General features: G+C 33.5%; 1 protein-coding gene and 1 non-coding gene across 3 annotated transcripts in view; one reads left to right on the forward strand and one right to left on the reverse strand.

The window, feature by feature from the left end:
- The window catches only part of LOC135135388 (uncharacterized), a 218695-nt gene that overhangs the window by 5245 nt on the left and 187603 nt on the right, over nt 1-25847 (forward strand). The window contains exons 1-2 of one of the 2 annotated variants that reach the window (XM_064064417.1): nt 18307-18377; nt 25049-25472. In XM_064064417.1, coding sequence (XP_063920487.1) covers nt 25256-25472 — 217 coding nt within the window. In that variant the 5' untranslated portion in view covers nt 18307-18377; nt 25049-25255. Of the gene's footprint in view, nt 1-18306; nt 18378-25048; nt 25473-25847 lie in introns of those variants that run through there. The other variant, XM_064064416.1, reaches the window with a different exon arrangement.
- Trnah-gug (transfer RNA histidin (anticodon GUG)) lies at nt 15407-15478 on the reverse strand. The gene has a single exon. It is a non-coding gene; the product is annotated as a tRNA-His (tRNA).

A 25847-nucleotide genomic window follows, 5' to 3' on the forward strand; every position in this document is an offset into this window, starting at 1 on the left:
CATTCCGAAAATTATACAGCAAATTTCAATAACAATATTTTTTACTTTTAAACTTGCTTACACGGTTTTCCGAACACATGAAATATGAACTGATTTATTTCATCGATTACCTCAGAAAGAGTTGTACACATTTTTTGAAAATTAATATAGTAAATTGTAATGTATTATACAACATGCATTTGTTGCTAAAATGAATCCGTTTTGTTTTAATTTAGTGAAAGTGATATAAAAAAAAATAAAACAATAAATCTTGCTAAAAATGCTACAGGATATCATGGCGCTCTTTTCTCTTCGGCGCGATGGAAATTAATGGTGTCGGTTCAGTTGCAACGAAGACTTAGATCCGTGGCTTCTTAGAATCTCTACCAACAATGGAAGTTTTCATCTTTTTGTAAAGCTCTCGTCAGAGCAGCTCCGCGCCGAAGAAATTACTTAAATGAAGGCAGGAAACACTTCCTCCGGATCGAACCGGAAGACGGCTTTTTCAGCGCGAGAAGCTTTTAAAGCTCGCATGTTCCTATCTGGGTTTATCTTGCTGTTCGCATGTATCAGATCACCACGGACTAATGGACTGTGTAATGCCGCCTCAATTACCTCTCCGAGATTAATAGGTCTCATTCGTATGTCCTACCCTTGTCCAGGGCCGCTCCCTGTCACCAAAAAACCCTAATGGACCTGCGTTGGGTGACGCCAGATGGTATTTGTTAATGTAAAATATTAAAGCCCACGCAAAAAGCTCCCCATAATCGCGCAAGATTTTTCATCCGCCGACACGTCACAATAAAAAGCTCACGTCTAAACTGATGACGCGAAAAACCATATTAATTGCCCCGCCCGAAACTGATGGCTTTTTAATCTAATCCGGCCCTGATTGATGTTAATCAATTCCTGATGAAATTTCTTCGCGCTCGAACTTTGACCGCCCTTTTTAATAAACTGCAATCGAAACGACACGATTTTTTTTTTTATTAAGGCATGCAGTTTCATCACCAATTTAAGGCAGTTTTGTCAAATTTGGACAAATTGTAAGAAGTAAAGTTGTTAAAGTCATGTTCACGGACACACTGGGGGTCGATTCCATGGACACATATGTTGTCTGTTTCAAGTTTTAATCTGCACGATCTGCCGACCTTCACAAAACAATTGGACCCTTTTCTTAACTAGGAGATGTCATTTATCACATGTTCATTCTTAAAATTGACATTTTAGTAATGATTTTCGCTTGGGTGTGTATTTCTAGCAGTCGTAGGACATACGTCAGTCTTAATTTTGTAATCGGTAGGCAGCTTAATGAACTTATGCAGTTTAACGCTTAGCGGAAACGCATCTAGAAACAAGATTTGGTGTAATCGTGTATGCAGCTGTTATATAAAAATAAAACGTCTACGTAAAGAAAAATATGTATAATTAAACATATTGATAATTACGCATGGAATATAAAAATAAAAATACCTTAATACGGCTCAATTCTTTAGTAGACATCTTAGCTCTACGCAGGTTAAATCAGATTAGTACAGGTTTTCTAACAAATGATGATAAAATAAAGGTTGTACGAAGCTAGATATTAAGGCAGACAAATAGTTAACGATGTTAAAAAAATATTGTGTATACTTATCTTATAACTAGACAGCGGATTTCTGTCGGGCTACGTCACGATTATAGGTGGGGACGCGCTGCATCGCCGGGACTCAGTAGCGGGTGATAGGTAATCACTGAATTTAATTGTCACTTTATTCCATAAATACAATTAACGATTTATTAATCAAACGGCTAAGTAAATGAGAACCGGAATTAACAGCAGAGTGCAACGAAGCAGCGTTATTCTAATCTCAAATAAACGAAGTGCAGCCGGTAACTGCAATGAATTCCCATCCCGTACGAGCCGTACCGAGTTTGGCCTTGTCTAGCCCGACAGAAATCCGCTCTCTACTTATAACAGATGTTCATTTAAAAAAGTCATCATGTGTTTTAATTTTTATGGATCCATACTGTCATCGATTAAATTTTAAGTTTATTTTAGAAATACTTCATAATGTTTACAAAAAATTACGGCCAACTTGATAAGTTTTTCGACTGAACACCCGATATGTATGTTCACACTGTAACTTTATACTTTAAATTATATAGTATCTTTGTACTATTTCACAGTAGCGGCTCGTGACCTTTTGAGCTGGGGGGGACACAATTTGATTGATGAGTTAAATGTAAAGATATAAAACAGGCTGTTATTATCAATTAACAGACGAAATTGTGTGGCGGAAATAACCACAAAATACATTCAAAAAAAGTAAAAAAGTATTTGTCCACATAATTTTAGTTTTAACTGATTACTCAGACACGCAAAACAAAACAAATTATTATTTTTTGGCAACCGCAAAAAAAGTATCATACCTGTTATGTTTATTAAAATATTTATGAAAGTCTCTCGTTTTGCCATGAACACTTTTTTTATTAATAAAACGGGGATGAGTCTCCCTAAATTTTTCACTATAATATATCTTCGTAAGACAGAGGGCGATTTTTTATTAAATATTTACCTGAAGTCATTATTTTTATTTAAAATCAAACAATTTTATTGGCGCAGAATGAACCTCCGTAGCTGAATTGCTGCTAGAGACTAGAGGCGTGGTTTACACGACAACGGTGTAAAAAAAAGTCTAAATGAGTCCGTTTTTATTGAGACCTCACCAACGATATATCCAAGACACAATATTTTTAAATGTAAATTTTGATACACATTTGATTGAAATGGAGTGAGAAAAAATTAGTTTTAATAATTATGACACAAACTTCCAGATAATTTTTTAAACATTAAAAATTACTATTTTGCTATTTCCGAGCGTAAGCTAATACTAAGGTCCATGATCCCCAAAATATGAAAAAATAGGACTCCCGTTTCCGTCTATCTGTCCTCTGTCATCAGTGTTGATTTTTATTAGGCAAACAATTTTCGAAACCACCGAACCGATTGTTGTCAAATTTTATATTGGATATTGAAAAAATGGAGCAGAAAAAAAATTAAATCCATCTGTCCAAGTGTAAAAGATATAGCCTTTCAAAGTTTAATTTTTTTTTCGAAATTTCACGCTATTTTAATTTACAACTTCCTAATCGGTATCTGAAATTGATTGGACTTTTATTATTCAAAATAATTTTGAGGCATCTTGTCTTTATCCATAAATTTCTTCATTTTTATAAAATTACAAAAAACTTAAAAATCGTTTAGGACGTAAAGAATTCTTTAAGGATTTTTCGCGAACTGAAATTTGAACGGATGTTGTGATTGATGGTAAAACTCTAACCGAAACTTGTCTAATTAAATTTGATGACGCCACCTCAAAATTTGCATGATTAATGCTATTTAAATTTTGTAAAATAACGTGGTCCTGTGCTTAAGTCGAACCATTATCTTGGATAAATTATAAAATTCTATTCCGGGAGAAAAGCGTGGAAGAGTGAGTAAAGATAGTAACAGAAACAATAAAATATGCCGGGGAAGAATGTCATAAAACAAACAACTCTATAGAAAATTCAACTTAAATAGTCTTACACTTTAAGGTAGAAGGATTGAGGATTAAGAATAAGAAGAACTAAATTCTTATATTATATCGCATTATTTTAATTATCGTGCACATGTTTCAGTATCATTTCTAGACTTTATATCAAAAGTTCAGAACACCATAGTGCAAATTTTATTTCTTTTGATGGGATCCCCTATAACTCCAAATAAAAGTACTTAGCAGTGAATTTTTAAACTAGAGCTGCACCAGCATATGTGTTTCAAGTGATATTTTATTAAAAGAATTTTATAATGACGTTATCACTTTGAATAGGTATAGACTAATCAAGAAAATGAGATAAGCCGTTTTTGATATAATTATAAAATATCGTTACGAAGTAAACCCATACCCCGCCCCGGTACGACGCCTATGGTCCGTCGAGAGCTTTCTGGTAGGTGCGACGATGATTTGTGAGTCATCATCGGTGACGAGCGGGGTCCCATAAAGACAAGCTTGGAGCGGGTTATTGGAAATCTCGGTTGCGGGGCCTAGAAAAATCTCGAGGAACGTATAGGTTTAAATAGAGGCCACCGTCGGGAACGACGATTATCCAGTTGGTTCAGTGAAGACATCGTCTAGCCAAGTGGCGCCGGAATTATTTTGTACATAATCGCTGTGTAATCAGCCGTGCAAATTCCAGTTATTAAGAAATAAATTGTTGAATTTTACCCACGCCGATTTTATTCACCGATCAATCGTAACAATATAATAATAATAATAATAATAATAATAATAATAATTTTAATTCCAACAGACTAACGTCTATGGTGGAAACACACAGAGTTACATTAGTAGGTACGTACTTGTAAACATTAATACAGAAAAAAAAAAAAACTAACAAATTTCAACTTAAAACTAACAGGTTCTTAAAGTGAACAGAGGAAAAAATATGATATGATACGTTTACTTACATTGTGGTTTAAATATACATAAATATATACGCTTAATTAAAAATTTTTACAAACAGTTAATAGCTTTAATTTAAGTCTTGGATTATAAAAATTGTCAAAAAATACGTCTACTCCATGAGGTATTATACAATTAGACAGTCTTAAACATCTGATTAGTGGACTGTTAAAATGGTGATAAGTACATGGTACTTTGTAATAAAATGTTGTTGGAGTGCGACAGTTTACACGTGGACAAACAAACTTTATACTCTCTAATATAGATGTACAAGATATGTTACCGTTTATCAGTTTTTGCATAAAAGATATACATGCCATATTCCTACGACTTTGAAGTGAGGATTCACCTATAATATCAAATAGCGCTCTTGAATCACAGTGCTGAGGCGGATAAGTACCATACATTTTAAAATAGATGAATTTAGCAATTTTTCGTAATACATTCTCAACGAGGTTAATATAAACTTGATAATAAGGCATCCAAATTATGCAACAATATTCAAGTTTGCTTCTCACTAAAGTATAAAACAATATTTTAATACTAAATACATCTTTAAAATCTGTTCCATTTCTTATAATAAACCCTACCGTTCTTAGAGAGCTATTAACCATTTGTTCGATATGTGGGACGAAAGACAAAGTAGAATCAATTATGACTCCTAAATCTCTGTATGCATTACACTTTTGTAACAGTACACTATTGATATTATAATAAAAGTTAATTTTATCTATCTTTCTCGTGCAACTCATGATTTTGCATTTGTCTTTATTAATTTCTAGTTTATTAATACAACTCCAAGTAATAAAATTATCTAAATTGCCCTGCAGCTTTAAGCAATCATTATTAGATCTTATGATGTTAACTATCTTTAAGTCGTCTGCGTATATGAAACATTTGCAGTTAAGATGTTTTACAACATCATTGAAGAAAATTACAAACAGCAAAGGACCTAAGTTAGAGCCTTGAACAACCCCACTATTTACAATAAACTCAAAAGACTTAAATCCACCGTACTCGACAAACTGCCTTCTTCCCATAATCATTGATTTTAATAAGAGCAATATATTATCACAAAATCCATACATTTCAAGTTTTTTAAACAGAACACAATGGTTTACACGATCAAACGCTTTCGTCAAATCCGTGTATAGCACATCTACCTGCAAACCATCATCTAAAGCAGTAGACACAAACTGAGTAAATTCATATAGATTTGTGACAGTCGATCTTCCTTTGACAAAACCATGTTGTTCTGGTACTATATAGTTTATAACATGAGAATATATATTGTTGGATAAGATACACTCAAATAGTTTTGCAAAGTTTGATAATAGTGCTATGGGCCTAAAGTTTTGGATATTTGACTTATCTCCTGCTTTAAAAACAGGATATATTTTTGATAATTTCCACATGAACGGATATTTGCACGATTTTAACACTAAATTAAAAATATAACATAGTGGAACTAATAAACAACGGATACAGTCTACAACAAAAAACGCAGGTACATTGTCAGGACCAGATACTAAGTTGGGTTTAAGTTTCATCACAGCTTTTAAGATGTCAGCATCATTGATAGAGAAAGAATGTAGCACAGCACTGATATCACAGATGTTTTCCAGTTTAAGAGACGTGCAATTATCATTACCACAAATATCACAAGCATTAAGATTATTATCACAGCTATTATTTATATCACAGGCAAATGCACTATTATCACAGTAAACACTCGCAAAATTAGTCGCAAAAGCGTTGACAATATCTTCGGGAGTTGACACAATACTATCACCAAAAGACAATTCTGCTGGTATTGTAGGCGATTTTCGTTTGGCTTTTACAAAGGACCAAAACTTTTTAGCATCATGTTTGATGGAGTTTTCGCTGGTTTCAACAAATCTTATATATTCCATGCGGCTTTGCCTTCTTATTTCCTTCCTAAGAATTTTGACTTTGTCTAAATGTAGTAAATTTTTCGTTTTACGGTATAAATTCCACTGCTTTCTTTTTTCTGTTACTTTATTAATAATAGAACTTGTAAACCATATGGGGTACTTGGCACGTTTAGAGTTATAGGCTGTTGTGGGTACATATTGATCAAATAAATTGTATATTACTGAATAAAAATAGTCAGTTGCAGTATCTACTTCTTTAATGTTTTCAAGCTGTGACCAATTAACTGATGTTAGCGCTGCATACAAGTCCGGCAGGTTGGCTTTATAAAAATTAAATTTTACTGCATCTGAACTTTGATGGAAATTGATAGCTTCATAGGAAATGTATGATATAGACACATCTAGCGATGGGTGATGTAAGTCCTCTGGTACTAATGGAAGTTGACTTGATTTACAATTAACACTGAAGTGATCAGTTGACAATACCACATCTAGTATCTTGGAGTTTACGTTGGTAATTTTATTGTGCTGTGTAATGTTGTTCAAGGAAATAAAATTAGCATAAGTATTGAACAAATGTGTTGTACTATTTTTACTCATACATTCAGTGAGTTCTGAGATGTTCAGATCCCCCAAAATAAGTGAAGGGTTCGAAAAATCTATCTTATTCTCTAAAACTTCAAATATTTGAACATAATTCGCAACTGAATGTGAAGGTGGAATATAAATGGCTACAATAGTTATCATAGTGGCCTTAATGCAAATTCTGGCAGCAGTTATTTCAATTTGAGGTATGGGAGATGTTATATCTAATTTTTGAGCTGGGTATTTATCACTTACTGCGATTAGGACACCTCCTCCCCTTCCACATCTTCTATCATTCCTAAAGACATTAAAAGTGCTTGGAAATAATTCAGAACTTAGAACATTGCTATTTAGCCAGGTTTCAGTTAGAACTATAATGTCGTCATCAGATGCACATATATTAGTATAAAAACCACTTACTTTCGTATTTAAACCCCTCACATTTTGGTAAAAAACGTTAAAATTATAATTTGATTTTTGTAGGATGTTGTTGGTAGTCTGTTGGATTTCTACGAGTTTTTTTTCTCCACCTTTTGGATCTTTGGTATTCCATTTGAATATTTTAAAATTATATCATCTTCACCCTGTTCTCTGCGATTTTTAAACTCAGTCCTTATCATATAACATTGATTCTGCTGACGTCTAGTTAAATCTCTGTTGAGATACAATTTTTCTTTGCGGATATACTTTCGTAATGTTTCTGTTGCATATTGAGGATTCTCAAATGATATTCTAAGAGGACGAATTTTTTCATTGTTATACTTTCCTAACCGACAACACGACATAATTTTAATTTTTTCATGTTCACCAGAGAATATGGTTTGACCAGCTCGGGATGTATCATTCTCATTACGTTTGACATCAGTCTCTTCATCCGATTCAGATAAATTAAAAAGAATTAAATTGTAAGCCCTCCGATTTCTTTCCTCGACCTCTGTGATTAGTTCTTCAGCGGATAAGTTGTCATTATCAGAACGAGCGACATTTCCTTGGTTGTTTTTCATTACCTCCAGTTCAGATTTTAGCACATCCAATTCACTTTTTAATTTATTAATTGTTGCTACAATGTCACACTTATCACAGTAGTAGTGGATTTTTCTCGAATTTGATCGAATGCACTCAATTTCCATTCTACTTAAACCAGAACAGTCAGTGTGGACCAGTTTTCGACATATATCGCATGTTACGCAATCATTGTTTCTTCCCTTTTTTCCACAGTAAGTACAGTTGGACATTTTGTACAGATTATACACAAACTTACGATTATTTGAATAATTACAACGAGTGTCGCAATAAAAGTAACGACGACAAAAATAAGCGTATTCACTTCTAGTGAATAGTAGTAGTTTATCACAATATTAATATATTTCATATATTAATATTGTGATAAATTCTTTATGATATATTTAAAAAGAATATGAGTGCATAATTGAAATGCCTACATAAAAAATATTCTGCTTCCCATTTGAGACCAATTTAGAAATTTTGAGATAACGTCAATAAATTTTAGAAAGGGATTAACGGATTTGTGATTTACCATCTTCACTATAATTAAGCAAGATGTAGTTAGCAGATTTTTAAAATGACGTCGTCACATCTTGGGATGAAGAAACTGTTCAGATCTGAGCAATCCACATTCCACATTATACTTTTAAAACAAAATCAAAATTTCATAACAGTTTGTTCAGGAGTTTCGAAAATTACTTGTCTAGTATAATCGCCAACAGACGGCAGGCAGGCGAAAACGCTGGTCTCACTTTTTTAGATTCTAGGAGCTATGAATCATCGAAAAAACATGAAATGGTTGTTCGTCAGATGGATTCTATTCCAACACTATTTAGACAGAACTTCCCTCGCCCCTAAAGTACAGTTCAACAAATCCTGCTCCTTTAAAAAATATAAAATTGTATTTTTTTGTGATAACATAACAACTATAAGTAAAAAGAGTCACAGTTTAAGAACTCCCCATGAGCACTTCGAACGCGCGACCTTATACAATTTGGATTTTTTTGTGACAATTTGAATGCCTAGGATAAAAACCCAAGGCGGATTCATGAACCATAGGTACAAGAGGTAGTAAAAAAAATTAAGAGGACTCCATCAAATTGTTATCGGCAATGATCACACAAATTTTGATTTGAGTTTTACCATCTTATACATTTAAATTGTGACATATGAAGTAATACAAAATAAAACATACCACATTATATGTTAATATTTGTAGCTCTACATTTAAAAATCGGTCTTATGGATGTATGAAATACAATTAAATAAATTCAGTCGTTAAGAAAAAAACAATACAGATAATAGCATTCGTAGTGTAAGAGAAAAAAATGCCGCATAAGTTAACTGAACCCATGATCTTCGCGTTGCAAACAGGACACGTTAACCGATACTCCGCCGGGCAATTTCCAGTGCTCGGTTTAATATTAGCATAAAATTTACGAAAATCCTGATTCCTAGGGCAAAACTCATGGCAGATTCATAAACCACAAGTATAGGAGTATGTTATTTTATAAAATTTCGGTTAGCGTTACTATGCACAATTTTGGGATGACGTCATCAAAGTGTTGGTGGTGATAATTAGATAAGTTTTGGTTAGCGCCTTACAGAATCTATACGATATTTCTAACATATACAGGACGGAAATAGATTTTCATACTACAGGGGTCATGAAACGTCAAGAAAACATGAAAATAACCATTCCTCCGATGGACCCTCTTACAATAGTTCCTTCGCTTACGCCAGGGAAGAAAAAATTGACTTTTATGTTTACGTGGACTGTTTTTAATATTAAGATGACTATCATGTAGTCACTTATGAATATGACGCTGTCAAAAAAATGCGATTTTATGAAGCATTTTATTTAAAAATAAATACTAATCGTAGAGGGAGGAGGGTTACTGTCGTAAAAATTTTATTGCTATGGTCACATATTATTCAACATGACATTAAATCTGAAATTCATTGCTTATGGATATAGTGGAACATGTTTTTTAACTCTGAATATATGAAAGTAACTTAATTCCTGTGTTTAGTTTTAAAAAACGCACATCAGGTCAGTGCATTGGAAGTATGCAACCAATCTTATGCCTAGGTTCCCTCATTAAAAAACTAAATGCCAACTTGTTCGAATTATTGTCGTAAAATATTTTACAAAAATGTAAACAATACTCGATGCGTCAAGTATAAACACGGCTAAGAAATAGAATGAATTATCTTTTAGCTGAAGAAAAGAAGTTAAATATCTTATTTTTTGCTGTACAAAATCAGGTATCTATTTATTTCGTAATGTTGGTAGCATATTTCCAGTGCATTGATGTGTTATAAAATTTGATTTTGAGATTTTTGTTATGTGATAATCTCTATTAAAGTAAAAAACCTAAATAACACCTCCGTAGCTCCGGAGTTATGTGAAATCTATTTAAGGCAGATGACCAATGGGAAAAAAATGTTCTCTCACCAATAATAATGTTAATTAACGTCGAGTGTTTATGTTTATACATCGAAAGAATGTCACGTAGAAATTTGTTTGATTTGAATGATGTCTCCTCAAAACAGATGAATAAAATCATTATTTAAGCCGCAATAGAACAAAATATTCTGAATATTATAGTTCTTATTTTATCATTATTATAGAAAGACGTTTCCGAGAAAATGGGGTGGCTCCTTCTTAATTCGATCAACACAAACATCAAGTACATCAGGAATAATGTACTAGTCATAGCACAAGAGAGAAAAAATGAAACGGCCAAGTTTGGCATCGAACGTGAGACCGCCAGTCTGCATGCCTTAGCCGCAAATATTATGGTACCGTGTAATTTTTTTTGCCAAACGGATTCGTACATCACAAGTGTGGGAGTATATTGTTGTAAAATATTTAAATAATTTTAAAATAGAATTATTGGTGGGGATGATTAGCCAAATTTTGGTTAGCGTTTTACCATCTACATTATATTCCTAATATCTATACACACAAAATTTGACAACAATCGCTCCAGTAGTTTCCGAGATAATCTGTCTAATAAACCTCAACACAGACAGACAGATAGACAGACAGACGATGATACAAGACAGATAGACGAACAGACAGACACACAGACGGACAGACAGACGGAAACGAGAGACCATTTTTTTCGTACTCTAGGGGTCGTGAAACGTCGGGAAAACATGAAACTGGAAAGTCGCCCGGTGGGTTCGACTACTATACTTTCTTAACTTAGTTCGGCAAACAAAAATGTCCCGTTATACCTTATTAATTGAATTAATAAGTGAAATAATGCCTTAAACGATTCTGCACCATACACAAATTTAAAAACAAAAAAAAAATGTTCTTAGACAAATGATTTTATTTCATGAAATATTTTATTTTATTTCATTTCCATTGAAAGACAAAAATGATTGATTTTAAGTTTTTTGCTGTTATGAATGTAATTTGTGTTCATATAATCAACACATTCACCCTTAAATAAAATATTGGCTACGACGAGAAAAACACAAACTGGAACAGTCGGTATTTTCTGATCGAGGGGAAATCGTCTGTGGATAGGTTACACTTTTGCCACACACTTATCAAGGAGTAACAGCTTTAAAGTACCGCTTTTGAACATTCCTGTAATTAGAGTAGCATAGACTATAGCCATTTACTGCAATATAATATGTGAACCACGTGATAATAAAAAAGTGATTCTCATAGATACAGTTTCATTATTGAAAGTCAATACCCAAAAACAACCCTAAATTTACTGTAGATTGTGACACAGGGTTGTAAAAACTTTGCAAATCGGGAAGAGATAAATACTGTTACGAAATAAACCCATACGCCGCCCCGGTACGACGCCTATGGGTTTTCTAGTATGTGCGGAGATGCTGGGCTCATCATCGGTGACGACGGCCGAGCGGCGTTCGCATAAAGACAAGGCTAAAGCCGGTTACCGGAAGTATGGATTGCGGCGTCCATCTAGAAGAATGGAAGGCTTTAAATAGAGGCCACCGTCGGGAACTAGGACTATTCAGTTGATTTAGCCAACGAGTCGAGTCCAGTGAATGTTGCGCCGAAATTATTTTGTACATAATCGCTGTGTAGTTAGTGGTGTAAATTTGAATTAATAAGAAATAAATTGTTGAGTTTTACCCACGTCGATTTTATTCACGGATCAACGTAACAGTACCATAGTTAATTATGTTTAATAGTATAATTTCATACTGGGTTGCAGTTAAAAAGTTACTCATATATATTATACGCCTTCTGCATGACGAATCGTGTTCAAAATCACTAAAAATATGGTAACTGAAACAAAATTTTTACATTGTGAATTTATTATTTTTGTTTTTTGTTGTCTCACATAAATGATTATATGTTTCTGCTTTACCTTTCGTTTATCTGTCGTCTGTCTATTCATAATTTTTTGATCCACTATATCTTTCGAAAATAATAAGTTTTTCAAAAAAAGAGTGAAATTCTTTGTAAAAATTAAAAAAGAAAATAAACGATATAAGATGCTACAAAACTTATTTCCTGTCTTCAATTTTTACCAGTATTAAACGTCACCATTAAAAAACATGGGTTTAAAAATGTTTAATGTCATTTTTAAGATACAACATTTTTATATTTTAAGATTTTTTAATCACTTTCACAGAGAATATTGGTAAAATTTGGGTACACCATGTACGTTTGCAGCCAGTAGGAACCCATGTTTAGTGGCAATAAAATCAAATAGCAAGTTGTGTAATTTTCTCGCTTTACTCCAGAATATAAAGCAAAGTGGAACCACATAGGGGTATAATAAAATTATTTATTAGTCATTATAAAGTAAATGCGACTGTAAATTATTTTCTTACCTAAAGAATTAAAATAAAACAGTTGTCCGATAACAGCATATGTTTTCACAAGTACATATTGCGGATATGATTTTATATTTAACTGATGTGCTCATTTTACCAAACTTAGAGCACTATTATTAGATTTAAATTATGAAAGTGTTTCTAGTTAAATATTCCAAAAAAAAGAAAGTATAAAAAGTACTCATTTAACTCACGAGTTTTTCAATAATTGTTTTTTAATTATTCAGTGTATTTAAATAAAATAAAGTTAAAACCAAAAATAATAATCGGTGGAATTGTTAAACGAAATAAAATTATAGAAGTACTGGATATTACATTTTACCTGATTTTTGCAAACAAGATTGGCAGCTTCACAATAAAATTGCGCCTTTTTACCTCGATTTTCCTAATTTGAAGTCTAAAATTAAAAAAGAACCGCCTCAACACGTCACGATAAAAGCTCGCGCCTAAACTGCCGACGAGAAAAACCATAATAATTGCCCCGCCCGAAACTGATGGCTTTTTAATCTAATCCGATCCTGACTGATGTTAATCAATTCCCTGATAAAATTTCTTCGCGCCTGAACTTTGACCGTCACTTTTTAATAAGCTGCAATCGAAACGTAATAAATGATACGTGCTTGTTTTAGCGATGGGGGCTTTTTTGCGAGCTTTCGGCGCAACGAAATTACATCTCGTGTTAAGCAATTTGCAGTGGCTGGTTTGACTGACACTTTAATTAAAATATCGACATAGTCTAATCAAATCGCATTTATGTAAAAATTAATGTGAGATCGGACAAAGGTTACGTAATTTCTGTTTGATTGTCCCGGTCACTATCGACATGTTTTGCCAAATAATTAATAGTTGATGGTATGACATGCACAACTATTTGCCATGTACAAAATTGGCTACCGGCCACGGGTCTCCGGGAAATCATAATTAATAACGTTTGTGCTTACTTTAGTGTTGACATAATTAGGAACGCTTCGAAAATCTGATTACGGCTTTATGGCTAACTAATAATGCATGAAGTTGTACTGCCACTAACAGCTCTAATGAAATTTAGTACACCTTGCGCTGTACTTAGTTATGTCGTGTAATTAGTTATATTAAAACTGACAGCATTATTCCTACTTAATGTGGTTGGATGCACTTTGTGGGTTATAATTTTAGAAAACTGTCCACGGTTGCAAACATTACAATATATTACTTTTTTAATTTTTTGGTTTTTTCCTTCATTTGGAGGCAGCGACGACACATCATGACTCTTTTTTAACATTTACATTTTTTTTAGATTATCATCAGACATATTTTTCTGTTATTAATTTTCATTTTATTATTTTTTTAATAATTATTATACATATACCTACCTCATTGCTTTAATTTGTTTTGTTTTTAAACAGACAACATTAAAAAAAAGACAAAATAATTGATGAATAATTTCAATATTCCCACAAATAATAATAACCTGTTGCGGTTTGATCAAGAATTTTTTTGACGCCAATTTCAGCTACGTAATTATTATTTCACTAGTGGTGTAATGAGATTCATTACACTACTCATTTTGATCTTCAAGAATAAATTCAAGAATAAATTTATAAATATAGCGATGGAATATTTTATTTAAGTAAATTACAAACAATGAAACTTATGTATTAGGGTTAACACAAACATTAATAACAAGAACTACTTGCCATGATTTCTCCTAAAATTTTAGTCGCAACTTTTTTTTATTTCCTTTTGATGTATCAATGTACCCCTGCACCACTGTATTCGGTTTTATTTCCGCTTTATGGCGTTTTACGGTTAAGAGGTCTGTTTCTACAACAGACCTCTTAACTCTACGTCTGCAAGCATCGAAGTGGAAGACCGTCGGAAGCAATGCCCAGTGTACTCTTAAGGATCTGATAAATTAAAAAATGTAGCGATGTTTTTTGGCATACTTTTTGGTATTCTGAGGACGTATTGCCAAATATTTCCTAATTATGTATTTCCACCATATCAAGTCCCTGGATGCCACTAACCGTTACCAAAAATTCTCTGGAAATTTTGGTTTTCGTGCTCGGGATTTGTAACTGGAAAACCAACCCTTAATCCTTAGCATTCTCTAGGAGCAAGTTAGTGAGATTTTCTTTTCTGCAAGCTTCAAGGATTCCAACTATCAATGCAACCTGGAAAAAATATGAATTAAAATAATTTGAAGCCATTTTATGCATTACCTTACCTTAAGAAGCAAAAACTGCTTATGGTCAGCTTCTTTCAGGAACCTTCCAATCTCCTTTTTGTAAATTTTTTGAATCATAAAATTCGTGTCATGAACCAACTGGTCATGATCGCATAAAAAAATTGAGTGCACTTTGATGCCAAATTTGAATTTTTTGTAAAATATTTTTATGAGGTTTGTGTCTTATTTGAGCGGTCGCAGATAAAATATTGTACATTACTCGTGGGCTAGAGCAATTACAATACTCGTGTGGTTATCACGAACCGTTCTACAAATTCGTCGTCGCAGTCTCCACACTCGTTGTGTAATGATGCTTTTACCCCACTTGTATTGTAAATAACTATTAGGTATGTGCAAAAAAAAAAATTATCTGTGAGACTCTGTGTATATTAAAATAAATCTCAGTTATTTGCCGTGACCAGGATTCGAACCTGGGTTACTACGGCCACAACGTAGGGTCCTAACCACTAGACGATCACGGCTATTTGAGATGTATTTAATACACTTTCTTCACGGAATGTTAGACTTATTTATGCTCTAATAGTTTCATATTACAAACAGTTTCAATATCTATTGAAAACAGCACAATTGAGCGTAATTTCAAGGAACTGTACACACCATTACGGTTGGATTAAAGACACATATACTTTTTTTTATTATTCATTTTAAAAAACAAAGAAAATTTTACTGTTACTGTGTTTAGATCATATCATCACACAATTTCGGGTTAATTTTTTTTCAGAATAATGTAAATAAATTGTTCACCTAGTAAACCAAAAACAGTGAAGAACACCGCAAAAATAATATTAAAATAAATATTTCATATGACAATAAAAATTTTAGGACGGTAGCACAAGATGTTCAACATATCACTAAACTCGCCCTTTATCACGCATCAATTTCTTTACTACTCCGTTTTACAGTTGCCTCCCTATAACTTAAGCACCCAAAAAATTATAAATCTAACGACTCTAAGTTACCCATTATCCCTTTTTCATGCTCACTAGAATGCAATAAATTTATCGAGGACAACCTTCACAGATAAGCCGTGTGCATAAAACCAGTGCAGAATTTAAAACTGAATCTCGTGGATTCGCTTCAATGGATAAGCATATCAAAAGTTCATATTTCAACTGGTGATTTTTGGATTTTTATCACCTTGATTTTTGTTGTGAGCTTTTGTGCTTGATCAATTTTTGTTCGCCGGGAAACTAAATGAAATCCTTCCCTATTCACACTTTTTTAATGTACAAAGCTGTCGAACAACAAGTCAGGTCGCTACAACTGAGCTGATGTGCTACTGTCAATCGTCGACAACTCATTTGATAAATCACGCTTTAATTATCTACCGTTGCCAGTTTTAACTGTCCGCTAGTTACACAGTCATTAAAACATTATTTATCACACATGTCGTACGGTGACAGTATATCTGTCAAAGAGTGACAGTGTAAAACGCGTACAATGGTTTCTAGCAACTCGATAGGTTTTTAATTTTTAATTTCCACCTCGAGAAAGTTGTCGCAGATCTATCTAGATTATAGTTGCACATCCAACAATATTTCGTAAACGTCTACTTAGTTAGATGAAGAACAAGTGTTCCAACGAGAAGAGGAAGCACAATTAAACAGGTTGAACGACATTTGATTGTACTAGTCTTTTCGTCCGAATACTCGGTTCCCAACCCCTCAACACCAGTGATAAGCTCTTCGAATATTGTCGCAGTTTTACTTTAAACCTAATGAGAAATGACAGGTTGGGGCGATCTCTGGTGATGAGATCGTTGTTCAGAGCATATGATCACTTTAAAAATTTGCCAGAAAACCAGTACGTAGCGTTACTACTTAGTTCGATAAGAAACGAGTGTTCGGATGAGAAGACTACCACAATCAAGATCAAATGTTATAAATTCATCCAAGTTTTTGGATAAATTACAAAAACCTTTACGTGTTGTAATAAAATTATTAATTACCAAACTATAGCTGATAATTCGCAATAACATCTTGTCAATACGTCATCAAGTTTATGGTGGGGAGTGCATATAAATTTTAACACATAGAGTGCAACACTGATAAATAACAACAGTTCTGCATTTTCAGAATTTTGGGAAAATGAAAAAGTCGTCTAATTATAAAATAAATTGTTTCAACCATTATTATTTTCAGACTTCCTATACAGAATCTCTGCACCTAAAAAATTCAAGACACAACTAGAAATACAATTCCAAACCTTCTTTGATATTTTACAGCATTTTTATTTCTCGAGTGCAAGGAAGTAGTGTATTAAGGACCGTCCGGCAAATGACTATTTTCATGTTTTCTTGATGTTTCAGGAGCCCCTAGATTCTTTGTCTGTCGTCTGTTTCGACATTAATTAGACAGATAATCTCTGAAATTACTGGACCGATTGTGTCTAAATTTAATATGGACAGTCATGCTCACATAAATCCCGTACAATCTCACTTTTATGTTGTGTCAAAATCAATACAAAATCAATAGCACGGATACAAATTCAGCTTGTCATCTGTACGGGATTTATGTGCGTACTTCAGCAAAATTTGTCTGATCTTCTCCACCAACAATTTGATGATCTCACCCGAAAACTTTGCGGGGTAAATGGTATTTAAATTTTACAAAATAACATATTCGGATACTTGTGATTTATGAATCCGTATTGATTGTTTACCTAGGCATTCAGGTTTTCGCAAAAAATTTAAATTTATGATAACCTTTTACCACAATAAAGGGGAAATGGTCGCACAGTTCAGTTGGTGAAGTATCGTGTTGATAACGCGAAGGTCGCGGGTTCGATCTCGTAATGGGCCACTTTGCAAAATCAAATTCAACAACAATAAAAACCTGGATTATTTGTTGGATTTTACTTGAAGGGCGAAAAAAGTTCTATCTTAATAACTTTGGACTAATTTTTACTTCCTGAGCTTAAGCTAAGAAAGTATTTTTCCAATCGAGTCTATCGGACGACTGGCTACTTTTATGTTTTCTTGAAGTGTCTTGAATAGTACACGAACAAATAGGTCTCCCGTTTTCGCCTGTCTGTCTGCTTATATGCCCGCCGTCTGTCCGGATTTTTATTAGACAGATAATCTCCAAAACTACTGGAGCGATTGTTGTCAAGTTTTATATGTGTATTGGGAATATCATGTACATGGTAAAACGCCAAGCCAAATTTGGCGAATCATTCCTACCAACAATAGGATGACGCCATCTCAAAGAATTACATTAGTAAATATTATTTCTTGTGCTGAGCTTTTACGTTGGTTTTTGGGGATAAATCAAAACTGTACGATTTTTGCAAGTTAATCTTGGAACTGCAAAACCGAATGCTCTGAAATCTTGCAAACGTTTTAACGATATCGCGAGCATGGTAAATCGTTAATCAAAGTTTTTTCGTCTATGCCCTTCTGAAAAAAATATGATGTCATTTTACAGTTTAGTGATTTATGAATCTGTGTTGAATTGTTACCCTAGACATCGAGATTTTTGCGAAAAAAATAAAAATTGTATTTACAACATTTTACAATTTAAGTTTGAAATTGTAAAACCGAACGATCTGAAATCTTCCAAACGTTTTAAGTTTATAGGAAAAAAATCGTTAATCAAAATTTATTGATGACCTCATATCCGATTGCTTGCCTGAAACGAACAAAGGTTCTATGAATCAGATGTGCATGACACCTTTCACGTTATAACGGTAAAGGACGTCCGATTTGGACAAGCAACTAAAAAGCAGGCAAACGTAGTAAGTCATCAGTTTAACACCGTTATAACCTCGAATAGTTTGTTGGGAACTTCCAAAGAGCGCTTTTGGATACAGAAAGTTCTATTGTGACGGTATTTAAGTATTTTGCATATCTTAAATAAATAACAAATTTTTACCATCTACATGATATTCTTAAGACAAACATAAACTAACGATAGACAGAAAAAAGATTAACAGTCATTCTAAGTCAATATAACTTTGTTTATGTAATGTTTTTTCTAATTTTCGTTCGCTATTTTATACACAAACTCTCCATTAACCCTCCCACTACACACATATTTCAAACAAAACAATGAAATAACATTTAATAAATAAATAGATTATTGATTATTATTTAAAGTAAACAGTAATTTATTTATCTTTTGGAGCAAAATAAATTTAATAGTTTGTTATAGTAAAAATATATTTTGTTGTGTGCTAGTTCCACCAGACTCAGCAATTTTCATAAACATTGAAGCTTAATGTAACGTACGATGAGACACTTTATATTATTATTCAACGAGAATAAAACGATGGTCGTTTCTTACGGGAATGAGGGATGTCTCCTGAGTCGCAGGCGAGTATAGTAAATCACCCGAATGAGTAATTGTCATTACATGCAAGTAGAAGATTATACTTTTTCCGTGGTTTATCACACAAGTGCAGCATTGCTATTCACCGCTTTACTTTTTTTTATTTAAAAAGCATACAAGAAAAATACACACTACGACTTTCGCAGCGCTTAAAGCCCCTTCCTGACATCTTAGACGACGCCGCAATTGCATTTCGCGATTGGTTACACCCGTGAGTAATGAATCGCAAGCCAAAACAAGAAAAGCGCGTAAAACGAACGTATGATTTAATGGAAGTAGAAAAACTCATTAATCTAACCGATCGCGTCGTTTTTAAATGTCAAATTTGCAATATCCCTTTCGCGTTATTGTTATACAAAATATCCAGTTCTGCGTCATTTGTCCCACTACAATAAAGTTTCGTTAAAACGATTCCATCTCGCCCCACTATTATTGACATAACGCAAAAAGCCCAATCTGCTCACCGTCAGCGTGTGTTGTCCGCTGAAACGCAATAAATGGCTTCATATCGTGCTGTAACTGCGCCGAAAGCAACCCGCACCGAAAAACGAATCACGTTACCGAACAAAAGCAGAAATTTGCCCGACGGCAAATTGAGAATTGTTGCCGAATTTGCATGAATTCCTTTGCATCGGAGTATTTTTTATTGTAACTTGGGAAATGAACGTCGGTCATATTCCGGGAACGGCGATCTAGGGAACGTGAATGCCTCATCATCGATTATTGTTCTGGGGAAATCTGTGCTGCGCTTGATAATCCCGTTGTTAGTGCGGTCTACGGTTTTTAATAATAAAACAGGTTGTCGGCTTAATGCCTGTTAACAAAAAATAATGTGAATATTTTCCTGGTTGGGAACGTAAAATGTAAATTACAGCTTTCAATAATTTATGCAGTTCGTTCAAATACTTATAAGAGTTATAAGAGAGAAATTTTAGTTTGAAATACAATCAATTTTGTGAAATGTTATTTGTGATAACCACTATACATTAAAACAAATATAAATATGTAAGTAATACAAGGAACAGTGTAAGAAACTTAATGTGTTTTGAAAATCTTATAATTATTTTTGTGTTCTTTTTAACTTCATTAATGCATCAAACTTAAGTCATTCATATTCCGCCACTGTCTATGATTCGAACGCATTAAGTTACGAAAACACACTTGTTTATATTTGGTCTGAAGTGCATTTTCCTCTAGGAAACGGACAGGGGCGGCTCATGAGTTATGAAGTTTATGATGCAAGGCACAAGATGCTTTAAAATATCGAAATATCGAAAAAATTATACTGTCAAGCTTACGTTGTTAGTTCACATGGACACTTTTTCGTCGAAAATGAAACCTTAGAAACATGAAGCAAGTCAGAAATGTGTAATTTTTCGATGTCAGAAAGTTGAATTTTGATTGATTAATTATATCAAGAATTTCGGAAAAATTTACCGTAATTTCTGTTGTTTAACATTCGTTTCACTTCTTTTACAACCTTCCGACGGTAAACTAGCGATATCAAGTTTTCGTTTTCCATAAAGTTTGTGGAAAAAAAACACTTTTTGTCATTATACTCATTTAAATTTAAGTAGAAAAAAATTCCAATTTCTGATAAATTTGTCGTATTCATGATTACCGAAAGCAAATAATGACGACCACCAAAGCACTGAGTTGACACACCCAAATATAGAAAGGCTAAATATACATTTTTTTTTAGTAAAATTTTGAATAAATAATTACAATTACTAAACAATAAAGCACGGAAAATGAGGCTACCCTTAATCTTATCTATTTTCACCACAAACCTCGTATGGGGCATTACGGACAGCCTACATATTAAACGCCATCAGTTTTGTGTACACTATAGAGGTAAGATTCGAGTTTGCCTCTGTGTGGTGTGTTGAAACCCACTGTTTAATTATAGGAACAATGAATACCCACCTACCAAGACAAAAATAACAATAATTTTTCACCTTTATCTTTAAAATAAAAAGAACCGTTTTACTGGCCAGAAATAAAAAACATAATAATATAGTACTAACTAAGTTCTCAAACTGAAATAAATACTAGACAAAACGTTGGCATCAAGATTATTGGCAGCATACCACGAAAGATTGCTGAATGTTTGAAGCTGCCAAATTCATGCAGTTACACAGACCACTGTTTCAGGAGAACGTCTGCTATATTGTTAGCACAGGCAGGAAGGAACGTCGCAACTTTAATCATAATAATAGTTAATTTGCAACGAATTATAAGTAAATAAAATTCGTAGTAAATTGGTTTAAAGTTGGTGAGAGAATATTTCGCTCTTATTAGGAATATTTCAACTTTTCATAATTTAAATCACCATTACAATATTGAATTTTTCCAATTGCTCGTAGAAAAAATTATGGTCTCAGAAATGACGCACTCACTTTCCCTGAAAATCGTGTTATTCAGTAACTCTATCACTGGCATTATTTTACGCAACCAAATTCATGTTTTATCACTAAGAAATGTTTTTTTTTTTTGGAAGGAAACATCGTTGTTGAGATACTGATGTTCCGTTAAAGCCATTGTTTCTGCCTATAAGAAAAATCTTGATTGAACTGAAGGGTATACAATAAAACATATATTTGGAGCAGGCCTTTGATTTATTATCTATGGTTGATTTAAAATAGGGTAATTATTTTCTAGTCTAAGTACGTAACCGAATATACTTCAGAGCGTGGATGGGTTCATCATTGAGAGATAATTGACATTTGACTTGACAGGATTTCACAGACTTAATATCAATTTTTCGCGGCTTACTGTTATTTTATCTTTTGCTTTAAACAAAGCAAACGCAAACGCGTGGTAATAAACAAAAAGGTTTGCTATTTACGACATTTTTTACCAAGAATAGCTTTTTCTGAATAACATAAAGTATTTATTTATTATTATTACTATCCAAGGAAATGGATCTATCGCACGAAAACCTGGAAGCGGCCGTTAAAAGAATCAGGCTCCAGAACATATTGGAGAAACGATATATCACAACAATTTGTGTGTCTATTGATATCTGTAATATGATTCTAAGAAAAGATCTTTAATTGTCTCCCTATCATCTCATATCTGTACATGAATTACGTCGAACTGATTTTGCACAAAGCGTTAAATACTGTCAATGGTTTCTAAAATACTCTACATACTGTTACGATGATCGGTTATTAAAATCGGCGTGGGTAAAACTCAACAATTTATTTTTTAGTAACGCAAATTTATACGACTGATTAGCGATTACACAGCGATTATGTACAAAATAATTCTGATTGGAACTCAACTTCTCCCATTGTCGGGACTTCACTCAACTCTACTCGTTAACTGAATAACAATAATCTCGAAGGTGGCCTGTATTTAAACCCATTCTTCCCTTCTAGAAGTTCCGCAGTCGAGGTTTTTCTGGATTGCCCATCGCGACTTCCGCTTCCAGGCTTTTCTTTAGCGAACGCCGAGCGGCCGCCGTCACCGACGATGAGTCACCAATCATCGCCGCACATACTAGAAAACCCATAGGCGTCGTACCGCGGCGGCGTACGGGTTTATTTCCTAAGAATACTTTCATCTTAGCGGTTATGTAAAGTCACAAAACACAAGAATGTGGACTTCAGAAAACCCACACTTTTTCATTGAATCGTCACAATATCCCCAGAAAGTAGGCGTTTGTGCTGTGATTGGCCAACGCCAACTACCAATAGTACAATTAATATAAGTTCCGGCAGAGGTGTTTCGAAAAATTGACTGAACTGCTCTTACTCATTATTTCAGAAGTATTTGAGAATATATTTAGAATACTAAAAAACTTAATTAAAAAGCAAACAATTATAATATTTGAATTAATACCTTATATCTGCTTTATTCGAAACAGAAGCAATATTCTGTTATTTTTTGTTAAAGTTGTTTATTGAAAGATTAGCTGTAAATAAATTTATTGTTTTGAATAATTTGATGCAGTAGTTATAGGATAAAAGGATGTTTCAAACACCGGAATCACGAATTTGTATTTATTTTTCCGGTAACTATTTAAACATCACAGCAAAATGCGTTTAATACATACAAAAAAAAAAAAGTTAGCTAAACCGATCGAATTAATCGTCATTCAGATTCCCCAAATTTCTGGTGGTTGTGGCATTTTCAGATATCAAGGTATTTCAAGAAAAAAATTCTATATATATTTTTGTCATAACAATTTTTAGATTTATTTATAACCTGGCGCTTCCACCGTTTCACCCAAAAAATATAGTCAACATAATTGCGAATCTGCATTTTTAACACAACAAAATGGTTTTTATGTACAAAAAAAATAACTTAGCTACGTCGACGCAGTCTACAGTTTTTATATTCCCTCAAATTTTTGCTTGTTGAATAATCGTGTCGACATACCAAGATATTTAAAGAAAATCACATTTTATTTCACAATATGTAATTTGAAGTAGAAATAGCTACACATTTTTTTTATACAAATTTTTTAATTTATTTATATCCCGGCGCCTCCACCATTTTTCTCAAATAATTTAAATCAATAAATTTTGACATTCAGCATGATAGATATTTATATTAGACCAAAGTTTTTCCTCTATACAGGCTGATTCAAAATTGCGCACTAACTCAACGGTACAGTACTAAGTTTAAAAGTCAAATAAAAAAAAAGTCAAATTGACAAAATATCGATTTAAATACATAAATTTAAAAATATGAAAAATGAATTACTGTTGTTCTGAACAATTTTTAAGTTGTTTGTAATATTTAAAATGAATGAAAGTCCGACCGTTTTCATTTCCCCAGGGATTTTTTTAGTTCATTTTTCTTTGATCAATAAACACTCGCTAACCGTAACATTTTGTCTATAAATTAAAATAAAGGTGAGTGTCAGAACTGAAAACGTTTTTAGTTCACTGATTTTAGGAAGTGGATGGATTTGTATCCAGGCTACAATTAGTAACATGTGTTTAGCGTTTAGCTATTACGGATGAACACACAACGTTTTGGCTGAAATTCCACCATAATCAACTGCATTATTTGATTTAAGTTTAGAAATAAAGTAACAATTTCATTCATTATGGTAGCAAGCATATATTTAAAACAAATTTCTTTCTTAAATTTTTTTTGTGAATAGAAAGATTTATTTACATCATTTATATCGAAATTTAGCTTTTTATTGGATGTTCGTTTCGTGCCTTAATATTAAACTTTCTTAAAAGGTGTCACATTTCCTGTTGATTTTTGTTTATCTTATGTATTAAGTGTGCTGTTTGTCCTCCTCTGACAGCTGACACAGTAAAATTATGTAAAATTGTTACAACTTGGATTTTTTTGCGAAAATGTGAATGCTTATGGTAAACGATCAAAGCGGATTCATAAACCACAAGTACAAGAGTCTTTTATTTTATAAAGTTGTAATAGGATTTACCAAATCAAATTTTGACAAGCGTGTTGCGAAAACAGGAAAGTAGCCATTCGCCCGACAGGCCCTATTGAAATGATTCCTTAGCTTACACTCAGCGGCATGGCATCAGTCATTCTCATACAACACGCGACCTTTGACCTTACACCGTATTCCCATTCCGTGTAAAACTCTCCACTTTCAGCACTCATAATTTATAACATAAATAACAACTGCGTAACTAATTCTACTCCTTTTCCTTCTTCTTTATTATTTACTTATCTTATTGCATCACATACAACTTATTTTTTTTGCAGACTCTTAAAATGATCGGATACATTTTAAAACCATTACTCAGAAAACATGAGATGTCTCCCGCCGGACGCTGCTCCGAGTCGACGTGCGGACAAATAAGTTGAACGAAAATGTGTGCAGGACCGTCACAAAGGCGCTGCATTTCCTCCAGGACAATAAGTGCCGCAGAACAATAATAAGCGAATCGATGTGATCTGAAGTGGTCAGTGATGTGTTGTAAGTCGCGAGGCGCCCTCTCCAGGTTGGGTGTCCTGTGGGGTCTTCTGGCTCTAGCTACACTTCTCATTGCATTCGTCAGTGGTTCGTGGCTCTATACTAAAGAGCCCGTCACGCTTCCCAACACTCAAGTCGTCACTTCCATCAGTTTTCGTATCGGATTATGGAGGGTCTGTCCTTCGGTCAAAAGGGTCAACTCTTCTTCTCTACGTAAGTAACACGATTTGCGGTTAAGCACTCTACGGAGCAGACGACATCTGCTTTTTTCGTCGGAGTTAACAATGTGTTCTTTCTGCTTTGATGAAAATGTCGGAAGGTTATAACGGGAAGATTAAAGAATCGTTCATAACGGAATTGTGCCAGTTGTGTTTAGTGTGCGAAAATACTGAAGGGAAAGTCCGAATACGCGTGAATATGGCTCAATTTCAAAAGTATTGGAAAATTAGTAACAACTATTTTCTTGAATTTGATTATAGGTTGGTTCTTGATGATTTGAATATTTATGAGTAGCATGATACTACTCCAAATGTACTTACCTAACTATAAAAATTTCAGTATGAGAATTTGTTACTTATTTTGATCGTC

The sequence above is a fragment of the Zophobas morio genome, unplaced genomic scaffold, assembly GCF_036711695.1.
Source record: "Zophobas morio isolate AGI-343-1 ecotype UQ-CSIRO unplaced genomic scaffold, CSIRO_AGI_Zmor_V1 ptg000024l, whole genome shotgun sequence".
Classification (NCBI taxonomy): Eukaryota; Metazoa; Arthropoda; class Insecta; order Coleoptera; family Tenebrionidae; genus Zophobas; species Zophobas morio.